Below are 13,900 nucleotides of genomic sequence, written 5' to 3'. Positions count from 1 at the left end.
AAAAACCTCATTAAAACACATTTTTCCTCTGACTTTGATTGATTCAGTGGGACGTGTTAGAATGTGGTATATGTACATGTAAACAGGATGATGAAAGCATTGTGATAACTCTGTAGTCCAATGATATAAACGCAAAAAAAAACAGGAGTTCTCTTGGTTACAGAGTCGGGGGGGGGGGGGGGGGGGGGGGGTTGTTGAGCAGTGCTATAAACAGGAAAGGTATGCGTGCTGTGGCCTCAACAGGGTAGTGTTCTTTAGGACACACCGTAGCAAAGAAATGTGCATTTCTTATAGGACAAATACAGATAGTTCCTCCCTGTTTCACTGCACATAGAGCTTTTTCTTCTGTTTGGTGCCTAATTAACATTATCTCGGTTTTTCTCCAAACCCACATGGCTAGGTCAAAAAGTCCCTTTTAGTCAGTGTTTCTCAAACTTTGATGTATCAGTGACCAGCATGCAATTTGAGTAAAAATAGTGATGTCAGCTTACTCAGTGGACCTTGGTTGTGTTCATTAATTAAGGAGAAAAACATTTTGATATGGATTGAAACGGGGAAGTGCTATCTAACTGAACGTGTCCAGTAAGAGCAAGAAAATCTGTGCTCTTATTTGACAATATCAGGTAGCACCTTCCTGTTTCACTGAACACAACCCAGATTGAGTAGCATGGGTGGAGAAACACTGCCCTAGATTGCTTGTGCTCAAGTAGAGGTGCTTCAGGGTGATTTACTCTGTTTTGCTGGACTAATGGATGGCCCTTGGTTGCTATGAGTTTTTAATTTGTTAAAGTGCTACAGAAAATCTTTGGCCAGTTAGAAAGAAGGTACATTTGACCTTTTCAAAAAAAAACTGCTCTCAACAGTTGACTATTTCAGACAAATTTTAGTTCCTTAACTCTGATTTGCTTGACTGACTGAGAACTGCTGGGAACCTAACACCCTTTATTGGTTGAAACTCAACGTAAGCCTACTGATGGCAAGATTGCATCATCAAACAGTTATTTCACAGTCTGTTGGTGACATTTCATGTTGTGTAAGGTACATTATCATTGAGCAAATTAAGTCTTAATTTTAGTCAAAGTATGATATATTTGGGCTTCAAATAGGACATCTCAGACTGCCTCTTTCAAAAGAGCGTACAACTTTGACTTACTCAAAAATGTACCCTGAATTAATCGCAAGGCTAGCCCACCCTAAACCTAACGTTACTGTTGCTCACTGTTTTGCTTTTATATTCTCTCAGACTTGGACTATAAACTTTGTGCAGTGGTCTCATTTCTACTGCTCAAAGTTCTACTCATTTCTACTGTAATTACCGTGTTCTTGTAATGCAAATTAAAGCTGCAATTGTAACGCTCGTCGTTAGGTGGAAGAGAGGAGGACCAAAGCGCAGCGTGGTATGTTTCCATATTTATTGGAAACACTTAACACGAACAAAACAATAAACCGAAAATGAAACTAACGACGCTACAGACCTGAACATGTGAACATACAGACAACGAAGAACGCAATGAACAGGAACAATCACCCACAAACAAACAGTGAGAACAGCCTACCTAAATATGGTTCCCAATCAGAGACAACGTAAAACACCTGCCTCTAATTGAGAACCATATCAGGCTAGACAATAAACCCAACATAGAAACACATAACATAGAATGCCCACCCAGCTCACGTCCTGACCAACTAAACAAGACTGAACAAAGGAAATAAGGTCAGGAACGTGACAGCAATATGTAACTTTTTGGGCAACCCCCACTGTACATTTTAACAGAAGCTCTTATCCAAAGCGACTTATAATAGGTAGTGCATACATTTTCACATTCTTTCTATACTGGTACCTTGTGGGAATTGAATCCACAACCCTGGCATTGCTATCGCCATGCGCTACCAACTGAGCCACACGGGACCATACAAATCTGAGTTATAGCTCTTTCATTCTCATTGAACGCAAGTCTTGAGAGGTGATCCCTGGGTTGTTAATCTCATCGCAATTGTGGGTGTTGTATACTGTAAGTGCATGCAATGGGCCAGTTTCACCCTTTTTGCTATTACTTCTCGGAAACGGTCCATTGTCCATGTACAGTAGATACTTACACTTGATATGATATTCCAGGAAACAGATGTGTGTGAAAGGTACACAGCAAATTCACGGGTGTACATTTAACTCAGAGACTGTTAAATGTAACACCACTATATACTCTTTTCACAGACTACATACACAACAATATCAATCGATTTGTTTTTTTAAACTCAATGGAGGCTTTAAAAAGAGAGGGGCAACTTCGTGCCCAAATACTTGGTTCTGTTGGTTGTTTCCTGTTGGTGTTGGTGAAGGTTAGGTAAAGGTGAGCCACAGCTCCAGAGAGCCAATCCCCAATCTCTGATTGGAGAGGCTATTTTTACTGATTGAACAATTAAGGGGGCTTCAGTACCTCCGTTGAGAGTAGAGGGCAATCTGGGCACACACACACACATGCTCCCACACTCTCTCTCTCTCTCACACACACACACACACACACTCATACACACACACTCACTCGCTCACACACATAGTTGGTCGGTCAGTTAGTCAGTCATTCTGGAGCTTGCCATTCACAGAAACAGACCTCATGGCTCTATGGATAGCCCTATACCTATCCCTCTCCTTGGTAAGTACCCCACACGAACTGTGGATGTTGTCTGTAGAGTTGTATGTGCAGGTAACCAAGCTGTTGTGATGGTGCCTGTGACTAGGTGGCAGTGCCACCATATCTATGACCAGAGGAGTGTTGGAGGTACGTTTGGTGTGATTGAATTTATCTCATTGTAGCTGTTCCATAGTCTGAGCATCTTAGTGCACACAGACGTCCACACCATGGCGAATGTCATTTTGATTTTGTTCACAAAAATAACATGCTCATTATTGTTGAGGGGACCACCCTTGCTTTTGTTGTCGTGTCAGAAACACTTGTGGCTGCAGACATGACCTGCGTCATTTCACCGGGCAAATGTAGATTGCACTCTGGCTAGAAGTGTCTGTCTGCAAACAGGGCTGCTCAGCATATGTCTGAGTCTGGTTAAGATTTGTAAGGTACATTTTCTTTAATATCCTTAGTCAGTACATTTGTCACCTGCTCTGATGTTCTCTATCTGTGGTGACTTTTTGTTATATGGGGTAATTACACCAGAGGGTGATTTTCTCAGTGGGTGCTGCCTCACTTACCTAAATAGCATTTTATTATGAATTCACTGCTTTTCTTTGAATTTTGATTTTGCCAACAGATTACCAAACAGGCTAGTGTTGAGTCTGAGCGCACATGTGAGGTCACATTAAATCCGATGGTGGGCCAAAAATGTTACTTTTTATTTTATTGTTTTATTTATTTACTTTATATACTATACTTTGTTTAAGCTTTTTGATGGATTAATCTGTTGCACCTAGGTTGTCGATTGCTGGCATGATCTGGATAACACCGAGTATGACTGTTGGCCATTAGATAGCCCTAATGATTACAACATGATCAACTGTGGAGGTAAGTCCAACCCCATTCATTGTGTGGAATTGACTTAAAGGAGGGAAGGCGGGCTGTTGTTGTAGTGCTAATAATTTGATGGTCAGAAAGTCCAGAAATATTGCTTTGATGATTTCTGGTGTCACTGGATGCCTTATCTTGGAGAATACACACAAAAAAGTCCTTCCTCAACAGTGTCTGTCTGTCTGTCTGTCTGTCTGTCTGTCTGTCTGTCTGTCTGTCTGTCTGTCTGTCTGTCTGTCTGTCTGTCTGTCTGTCTGTCTGTCTGTCTGTCTGTCTGTCTGTCTGTCTGTCTGTGTGTGTGTGTGTGTGTGTGTGTGTGTGTGTGTGTGTGTGTGTGTGTGTGTGTGTGTGTCTGTGTGTGTGTCCAGGGCTGGAGATGTCGTGGGTGCTGCGGCCACCGGAGAAAGTGACGGACGGGGAGGAGTTCAATGTCACCTACACCGTCACAGCATCAGACGACTTCTACGAGTATGCAGTCAAAAACAAGATATTCCAGTTCAGGTGAGCCAATGTCTGTAATTCACTCCCTGCCAAACCTATCTGCCTATCCGTCCGTACATTTGATGACCACAACATGAGGAAGATTAAAAATGTACTGGGAATGGGAATGCCGAGAAAGATACTCAAACATTTACTTTATAGATTGAACCATACAGTGTACACAGTAGATCTACTGTGTATCCAATCTAGTAGATTGCCATCTACTGTGTACACTGAAAAGTCCAATCTATAATGTAAATGTTTGAGGCATATCTTCGCAATCCAATGTAAAGATATCATTTACATTACTCAGTCAACATTTGTGTAAAAAGTTGTTTGGGTTGAGGTAACCAAGTACATCCTATAGGGCCTTTTAAATATATTACCCGTGGATCTCCTGTGTTTTACTGTAGCCTCATATCTGGATGCCTTTAGATACTGTACATAATTGCTGTTTAAACAGACTGTAAAGATCTATATGTCTATCTACCCATCACTCTCCAGCAACGCCTCCGAAGCCAAAAGGTTCTGTGACAAGCACGACTGTCCCGCGAATTGGAACAGCGCCAACGAGATCAACTGTTGCATTTACCATGCCAACATTCACTCCTGCCCTCTGGCTCTCATGGTCAGTACTGTCACCCTAAAAATCTGGGTTGTGTTCATTGGGCACTAAACGTAAGAAAACGGACTGAAACAGGGAGAGAATACCTGGACTTGTCTAATAAGAAATGTTCATTTTTGTTTTCAATTTCAGGACGTTTTAGAAATGTTTTCTGTTTCATGGCCTAATGAACATGTTCCGGGGCTTCCCTGTGTGTATTGGGTCGCCGCCAGTCTGATGAAAGTACACTGAGGGGGAAGACAGATTCAAAATCCCTAGTTGACTCTTAGCCCCCACCCCGGCCTAGGCTACTTGATAGATGTGAGAGGATTAGATAAGAGTAAGCAATAGTAATATTGTGCCTCCATTTTGCCTTCTGATTGAATGGTATGTGTCATATTATAACACCTATCCAGGGGCACAGCTCTCAACATGTGTCTGTATGGAGTTGTCGGGAAATAGACAGAAGATACAGTGGGGAGAACAAGTATTTGATACACTGCCGATTTTGCAGGTTTTCCTACTTACAAAGCATATAGAGGTCTGTAATTTTTATCATAGGTACACTTCAACTGTGAGAGACGGAATCTAAAACAAAAATCCAGAAAATCACATTGTATGATTTTTAAGTAATTAATTAGCATTTTATTGCATGACATAAGTATTTGATACATCAGAAAAGCAGAACTTAATATTTGGTACAGAAACCTTTGTTTGCAATTACAGAGATCATACGTTTCCTGTAGTTCTTGACCAGGTTTGTACACACTGCAGCAGGGATTTTGGCCCACTCCTCCTCCATACAGACCTTCTCCAGATCCTTCAGGTTTCGGGGCTGTCGCTGGGCAATACGGACTTTCAGCTCCCTCCAAAGATTTTCTATTGGGTTCAGGTCTGGAGACTGGCTAGGCCACTCCGGGACCTTGAGATGCTTCTTACGGAGCCACTCCTTAGTTGCCCTGGCTGTGTGTTTCGGGTCGTTGTCATGCTGGAAGACCCAGCCATGACCCATCTTCAATGCTCTTACTTAGGGAAGGAGGTTGTTGGCCAAGATCTCGCGATACATGGCCCCATCCATCCTCCCCTCAATACGGTGCAGTCGTCCTGTCCCCTTTGCAGAAAAGCATCCCCAAAGAATGATGTTTCCACCTCCATGCTTCACGGTTGGGATGGTGTTCTTGGGGTTGTACTCATCCTTCTTCTTCCTCCAAACACGGCGAGTGGAGTTTAGACCAAAAAACTCAATTTTTGTCTCATCAGACCACATGACCTTCTCCCATTCCTCCTCTGGATAATCCAGATGGTCATTGGCAAACTTCAGACGGTCCTGGACATGCGCTGGCTTGAGCAGAGGGACCTTGCGTGCACTGCAGGATTTTAATCCATGACGGCGTAGTGTGTTACTATTGGTTTTCTTTGAGACTGTGGTCCCAGCTCTCTTCAGGTCATTGACCAGGTCCTGCCGTGTAGTTCTGGGCTGATCCCTCACCTTCCTCATGATCATTGATGCCCCACGAGGTGAGATCTTGCATGGAGCCCCAGACCGAGGGTGATTGACCGTCATCTTGAACTTCTTCCATTTTCTAATAATTGCGCCAACAGTTGTTGCCTTCTCACCAAGCTGCTTGCCTATTGTCCTGTAGCCCATCCCAGCCTTGTGCAGGTCTACAATTTGATCCCTGATGTCCTTACACAGCTCTCTGGTCTTGGCCATTGTGGAGAGGTTGGAGTCTGTTTGATTGAGTGTGTGGACAGGTGTCTTTTATACAGGTAACGAGTTCAAACAGGTGCAGTTAATACAGGTAATGAGTGGAGAACAGGAGGGCTTCTTAAAGAAAAACGAACAGGTCTGTGAGAGCCGGAATTCTTACTGGTTGGTAGGTGATCAAATACTTATGTCATGCAATAAAATGCAAATGAATTACTTAAAAATCATACAATGTGATTTTCTGGATTTTTGTTTTAGATTCCGTCTCTTACAGTTGAAGTGTACCTATGATAAAAATTACAGACCTCTACATGCTTTGTAAGTAGGAAAACCTGCAAAATCGGCAGTGTATCAAATACTTGTTCTCCCCACTGTACATTTCTGGTCTAACCAAATGGACAATAATGCTATTCTATTATTTTATTCAATACTTTCAGGTCTACTCAAGCGGCCAGGGTAGGGGTTGACTTTAGGCGACTTTTTGGGGCAAGAGGCATACAATAAACAACAGCATTCAGCAACAACATTCTCAGTAACAGTTACAGAAACCTTTTACTTGCTTTGACTGTGCCATCACTGTAAGTCACTCTGGATAAGAATGTCTTCTAAATGACCAAAATGTAAATGTACAGTATGTGTGAAAATAAACATACCAAATTCGCAAATCACACTGGCTGTTACTATTGGCCTTATTTCGGGGAGGAGCTCATTAGAGTAATACTCTAATGTACATTTACATTGACATGTACATTTAGTTCATTTAACCGACACTCTTTCACACAATAGTGCCATAAGACTTCTGATACCAATGTAGTGTGAAAGAGAGCCACAAAATTGTGATCCAAAATAAAAAATGGTATACACAAGCATTTTGAAAATACAAATTACAGCTCTCAAAAGTACCTTGTTACAAAATCCATTGGAGTGTAGTTCAGCCCAGAGTAAAACAAATTTCAAAATTGTCATTGAAATACACATTTCAAATAGGTGTAACAGAAAAAAACTGTCCATCTCTGCTTGTTAGCACTCATTCTCTCTCCCCCACCCACCAATCATTGTTTGTTGAGTACAATGGTATAACATTGCTGAAGATTGAAGGATTTAGATTGGTTTTGATTATGATGCTAACCCAATCATGTCGCCTCCACAGAGGCACGGCGGTATTTGTGGCCCGTGGATCCCTGATGACGGGAAGATTGTGACACACACCGTGTCCAAAGCAGGAAAGATGAGCACGAAGTTCTGGACATCAAAGGTACCTACCACTGCAAAGTAAATGTAAGGGCTATTCACACAACTGAGCCGAACCGAGCTGAACCAAACCAAGCTGTACTGCTCTGGCCTGGTTCAGCATCCACCATTGTTTTTGGAACTGGGCCGAAAAGGACAATGTGAAAATAAATATCAAAGCCAGTATCGGCACGATACTGTGTTAAGGGTACTAGTAAACAGTAGTGCTCATGTTGTCTTTATGTGCTTTGGTAACTATCTGACAATTGAGTTTTTAATCACGGTCCCATCCAGGTGGTTCTGATTCATGTCGGAGTGACCTCAGTCATTGCCCATATCAAAATTGGACATATGCATGCAGCTCTGGAGTCCAAGGTGCTGGTCGTCAGTGCTCAAGGTCAGTGTGCTGCTAACGCCAGCAGTGTATCCATTTGTCGTGATGCAAAACTGCTATTGCTACTCAAGGCTCACCCCATGTGGTGAGCACCCAAACGTTGGATTATAATAACTGTTGTACATTGTTTTTTTAGGCTTTGTTCTTTATTTGTTGCGGAAAAATCCAGACATTAGGATGTTGTTGCTGCACAGAAGTGTTCAACTCTAGGCTGGGTTGTAGTGGTCATCTTTTCTTCTTGGTGCTTAGATTGACACGCTAATGTTACTAATAAGCCAGCTGGTTTCCCAGGTTCTTAGTAGTTTTTTCAAGGCAAAGACAAAAGGTACTCCTGTGTCATAATAGTTACATGGGATTGTGTGTGTGTGTGTGTGTGTGTGTGTGTGTGTGTGTGTGTGTGTGTGTGTGTGTGTGTGTGTGTGTGTGTGTGTGTGTGTGTGTGTGTGTGTGTGTGTGTGTGTGTGTGTGTGTGTGTGTGTGTGTGTGTGTGTGTGTGTGTGTGTGTGTGTGTGTGTGTGTGTGTGTGTGTGTATCTCAGTGTGTGGGGATGATGTCTGCGAGCTGGAGGAGAACTGTCTCACGTGCCCGGCGGACTGTGGTGCCTGCCCCATGTCCATCACCATCAAGGTGGCCATCGGACTGCCCGTCACACTCTTCTTCGGTGGCTTCATCTTAACCATGGTGGTGAGGCACCAAACAAAACATATACACCAAACAATACTACTTTTTTTTTTTATATTCTCTTGCATCCAGACCAGGCACAAAACAAACTCACTTCAGAGTTTGGTCATGAACCAGGCAAGTCATTCTCATCCAATGCAGATGTTTTTGATCGATGTCTTCTCTCTGTCTCGATAGTGGTTCCAGTACCAGAAACAGAAGATGTTTTGGGACGAAAGCTGGATTATCAACTATAAAAATATAATGTTTGGTAAGATGAGATGTCATCTGAGATGGATTCATAAATGAGAAAATAAGTGAAAAGAGCAAAAAGGTGAACTCTTTTGCTTGCTTGCTTATGCAATGCAGGTCAAAAACATACAGTGGCAAGAAAAAGTATGTGAACCCTTTGGAATTACCTGGACTTCTGCAGAAATTGGTCATAAAATTAGATCTGATCTTCATCTAAGTCACAACAATAGACAAACACAATCTGCTTAAACTAATAACACACAAACAATTATATATTTTCATGTCTTTATTGAAAACACCCTGAAAACATTCACAGAGCAGGGAGGAGAAGTATGTGAACCCTTGGATTTAATAACTGGTAGACCCTCCTTTGGCAGCAATAATCCCAACCAAACATTTTCTGTAGTTGCGGATCAGACCTGTACAACGGTCAGGAGGAATTTTGGACCATTCCTCTTTACAAAACTGTTTCAGTTCAGCAATATTCTTGGGATGTCTGTTATGAACTGCTTTCTTGAGGTCATGCCACAGCATCTCAATCGGGTTGAGGTCAGGACTCTGACTGGGCCACTCCTGAAGGCGTATTTTCTTCTGTTGAAGCCATACTTTTGTTGATATACTTCTGTGTTTTGGGTTGTTGTCCTGTTGCATCACCCAACTCCTGTTGAGCTTCAATTGTCAGACAGATAGCCTTACATTCTCCTGCAAAATGTATTGATAAACTTGGGAATTCATTTTTAATTTTTGCGCCTTTTTTCCCCACACATAGTGTTTTATGTTCCTTCCAAACAACTCAATTTTAGTTTCATCTGTCCACAGAATATTTTGTTTAGTGTTTTACGTGTCGTAGACTCGTCAACAGAGATGTTAACATGTTCCGGAGATTTCTGTAAGTCTTTAGCTGACACTCTAGGATTCTTCTTAACCTCATTGAGTATTCTGCGCTGTGCTCTTGCAGTCATCTTTGCAGGACTCCTAGGGAGAGTAGAAACAGTGCTGAACTTTCTCAATATATAGACAATTTGTCTTACCGTGGACTGGTGAACATCAAGGCTTTTAGAGATACTTTTGTAACCCTTTCCAGCTTTATGCAAGTCAACAATTCTTAATCTTGGGTCTTCTGAGATCTCTTTTGTTCGAGGCATGGTTCACAACAGGCAATGCTTCTTGTGAATAGCAAACTCTAATGTTGAGAGTGTTTTTTATAGGGCAGGGCAGCTCTAACCAACATCTCCAATCCAGGTAATTCCAAAGAGTTTACATACTTTTTCTTGCCACTAGTTTTATTGTCCAGGGATAGTAATTTGCAGCATTCACAATTGTAATTTGCAGGATTATTTTCTCGTTTCTTTGACATGTCTCGCACAATATAGCAAATAAATTAATGTAAAAGAGCATGTCACGCATCCAAACATGTTTTCTTCAATGCTGCACACACATTTCCATCCGGGGAATGTCTTTTACATACATTTCTATACCTAAAAGTTTCCTTTTTTGGCGTATGCAGGTAAAGTGTGTTACACGGGCTTCTGCAGTACGACCAGTCTCCAGCAGGTGAAGAGTAACTCCAGTGTGAGCCGAACTACAGACGTGACTGTCTGCACTGTGGTCAACACCACCTTCAAACAGAACTTCATCCAACCTGCCATTTAGTAAGACGTCTTACTTAAACACTGTACCTCGTAACGCATGTCTAAGGCATGGTATTTATTACACAGTTGAAAGGGGGAAAGTACTGTGGCCTGGGACTGCTGTAAAGTGGAGCATGCAGAGATATTCACGGCTATTGATAATCATGTATTTGATTCAGAACTAGTGCACTGCAATGCATTTAAACGGAGTACATGCACTTATCCAATGTGCACTTATCAGTCGTCAACTATATTCTCAGACAATTATTGTATGAGGAACCTAGTTTTATTTGTATCACTAATATTTGTTTTAACACCTGTTGCTTTGCATCTGTCAACGTGTAGTAAGTTTGCTGTTTTTCTTGATAACTAAAAGAAAGTCATTATTTTCTATTGGTTAGTGATGGAAGGACTGTAGCCGTGAAACACATCCAGAACAAACACTTCACCCTCTCCAAAACAATCAGGAGGGAGGTGAAAGAAGTGAGGTGAGTACAACGTGTGTACTCCTAAAACCTCACACACAGACACAATTACCCAGAGTATATATTTTTGATTGATCTCATGCAACATTTTCTTCACTTACTGAAGTTCTGATAAAAGTCACATAGTAGTATCCCATCAGGAAAAACATGTGGAATCGACATTCTCTCAACATCACAATTCAATTAAAAGTAAATTAAATTAAATTTTATTGGTCACATACACATGGTTAGCGAATGTTAATGCGAGTGTAGCAAAATGCTTGTGCTTCTAGTTCCGACAATGCAGTAATAACCAATGAGTAATCTAACCTAACAATTCCACAACTACTACCTTATACACACAAGTGTAAAGGGATAAAGAATATGTACATAAAGATATATGAATGAGTGATGGTACAGAACAGCATAGGCAAGATGCAGTAGATGGTATAGAGTACAGTATATACATATGAGATGAGTAATGTAGGGTATATAAACATAAAGTGGCATAATTTAAAGTGGCTAGTGATACATGTATTACATAAAGATGGCAAGATGCAGTAGATGATATAGAGTACAGTATATACATATGAGATTAGTAATGTAGGGTATGTAAACATTATTTTAAGTGGCATTGTTTAAAGTGGCTAGTGATATATTTTTCATAAATTTCCATCAATTCCCATTATTAAAGTGGCTGGAGTTGAGTCAGTATGTTGGCAGCAGCCACTAAATGTTAGTGGTGGCTGTTTAACTGTCTGATGGCCTTGAGATAGAAGCTGTTTTTCAGTCTCTCGGTCCCTGCTTTGATGCACCTGTACTGACCTCGCCTTCTGGATGATAGCGGGGTGAACAGGCAGTGGCTCGGGTGGTTGTTGTCCTTGATGATCTTTATGGCCTTCCTGTGACATCGGGTGGTGTAGGTGTCCTGTAGGGCAGGTAGTTTGCCCCCGGTGATGCGTTGTGCAGACCTCAATACCCTCTGGAGAGCCTTACGGTTGTGGGCGGAGCAGTTGCCGTACCAGGCGGTGATACAGCCCGACAGGATGCTCTCAATTGTGCATCTGTAGAAGTTTGTGAGTGCTTTTGGTGACAAGCCAAATTTTTTCAGCCTCCTGAGGTTGAAGAGGCGCTGCTGCGCCTTCTTCACAACGCTGTCTGTGTGGGTGGACCAATTCAGTTTGTCCATGATGTGTACGCCGAGGAACTTAAAACTTACTACCCTCTCCACTACTGTCCCGTCGATGTGGATAGGGGGGTGCTCCCTCTGCTGTTTCCTGAAGTCCACAATCATCTCCTTTGTTTTGTTGATGTTGAGTGTGAGGTTATTTTCCTGACACCACACTCCGAGGGCCCTCACCTCCTCCCTGTAGGCCGTCTCGTCGTTGTTGGTAATCAAGCCTACCACTGTAGTGTCGTCCGCAAACTTGATGATTGAGTTGGAGGCGTGCATGGCCACGCAGTCGTGGGTAAACAGGGAGTACAGGAGAGGGCTCAGAACGCACCCTTGTGGGGCCCCAGTGTTGAGGATTAGCGGGGTGGAGATGTTGTTACCTACCCTCACCACCTGGGGCGGCCCGTCAGGAAGTACAGTACCCAGTTGCACAGGGCGGGGTCGAGACCCAGGGTCTCGAGCTTGATGACGAGTTTGGAGGGTACTATGGTGTTAAATGCTGAGCTGTAGTCGATGAACAGCATTCTTACATAGGTATTCCTCTTATCCAGATAGGTTAGGGCAGTGTAATTGCGATTGCGTCGTCTGTGGACCTATTGGGTCGGTAATCAAATTGGAGTGGGTCTAGGGTGTCAGATAGGGTGGAGGTGATATGGTCCTTGACTAGTCTCTCAAAGCACTTCATGATGACGGAAGTGAATGCTACGGGGCGGTAGTCGTTTAGCTCAGTTACCTTAGCTTTCTTGGGAACAGGAACAATGGTGGCCCTCTTGAAGCATGTGGGAACAGCAGACTGGGATAAGGATTGATTGAATATGTCCTTAAACACACCAGCTGGTCAGCCAGCTGGTCTGCGCATGCTCTGAGGACGCCGTCTGGGCCTGGAGCTTTGCGAGGGTTAACACGTTTAAATGTTTTACTCACCTCGGCTGCAGTGAAGGAGAGCCCGCAGGTTTTGGTAGCGGGCCGTGTCAGTGGCACTGTATTGTCCTCAAAGCGAGCAAAAAAGTTATTTAGTCTGTCTGGGAGCAAGACATCCTGGTCCGCGACGGGGCTGGTTTTCTTTTTGTAATCCGTGATTGACTGTAGACCCTGCCACATACCTCTTGTGTTTGAGCTGTTGAATTGCGACTCTACTTTGTCTCTATACTGGCACTTAGCTTGTTTGATTGCCTTGCGGAGGGAATAGCTACACTGTTTGTATTCGGTCATGTTTCCGGTCACCTTGCCCTGGTTAAAAGCAGTGGTTCGCACTTTCAGTTTCACACGAATGCTGCCATCAATCCACGGTTTCTGGTTTGGGAATGTTTTAATCTTTGCTGTGGGTATTACGTCACTGATGCACTTTCTAATGAATTCGCTCACCGAATCAGCGTATTCGTCAATGTTGTTGTTGGACGCAATGCGGAACATATCCCAATCCACGTGATCGAAGCAGTCTTGAAGCGGGGAATCAGATTGGTCGGACCAGCGTTGAACAGACCTGAGCGCGGGAACCTCTTGTTTTAGTCGTGATCAGCTTTTCCGAAAGGAGGGCGGGGGAGGGCCTTATATGCGTCGCAGAAGTTAGAATAACAATGATCTAGGGTTTTACCAGCCCTGGTAGCACAATCGATATGCTGATAGAATTTAGGGAGTTTTGTTTTCAGATTAGCCTTGTTAAAATCCCCAGCTACGATGAATGCAGCCTCAGGGTGTGTGTTTTCTAGTTTACATAGAGTCAGATAAAGTTCGTTCAGGGCCATCGATGTGTCTGCTTGGGGGGGAATATATACGGCTGTGATT

At 42.8% G+C, this 13,900-nt stretch overlaps 1 protein-coding gene across 1 annotated transcript in view; it reads left to right on the top strand.

Moving 5' to 3' along the window:
• Nucleotides 1-2,547: 2,547 nt before the first annotated feature.
• The window catches only part of LOC129869347 (atrial natriuretic peptide receptor 2-like), a 29,375-nt gene continuing 18,022 nt past the window's right edge, over nucleotides 2,548-13,900 (top strand). The window contains exons 1-10 of the mRNA XM_055943679.1: nucleotides 2,548-2,651; nucleotides 3,425-3,515; nucleotides 3,887-4,019; nucleotides 4,503-4,626; nucleotides 7,461-7,565; nucleotides 7,835-7,937; nucleotides 8,473-8,618; nucleotides 8,793-8,865; nucleotides 10,354-10,498; nucleotides 10,879-10,965. Coding sequence (XP_055799654.1) covers nucleotides 2,613-2,651; nucleotides 3,425-3,515; nucleotides 3,887-4,019; nucleotides 4,503-4,626; nucleotides 7,461-7,565; nucleotides 7,835-7,937; nucleotides 8,473-8,618; nucleotides 8,793-8,865; nucleotides 10,354-10,498; nucleotides 10,879-10,965 — 1,046 coding nt within the window. The 5' untranslated portion in view covers nucleotides 2,548-2,612. The remainder of the gene's footprint in view (nucleotides 2,652-3,424; nucleotides 3,516-3,886; nucleotides 4,020-4,502; nucleotides 4,627-7,460; nucleotides 7,566-7,834; nucleotides 7,938-8,472; nucleotides 8,619-8,792; nucleotides 8,866-10,353; nucleotides 10,499-10,878; nucleotides 10,966-13,900) is intronic.

This window comes from Salvelinus fontinalis, chromosome 14 (assembly GCF_029448725.1).
Source record: "Salvelinus fontinalis isolate EN_2023a chromosome 14, ASM2944872v1, whole genome shotgun sequence".
Classification (NCBI taxonomy): domain Eukaryota; kingdom Metazoa; phylum Chordata; class Actinopteri; order Salmoniformes; family Salmonidae; genus Salvelinus; species Salvelinus fontinalis.
This window is presented reverse-complemented; position numbering and strand designations above follow the sequence as displayed.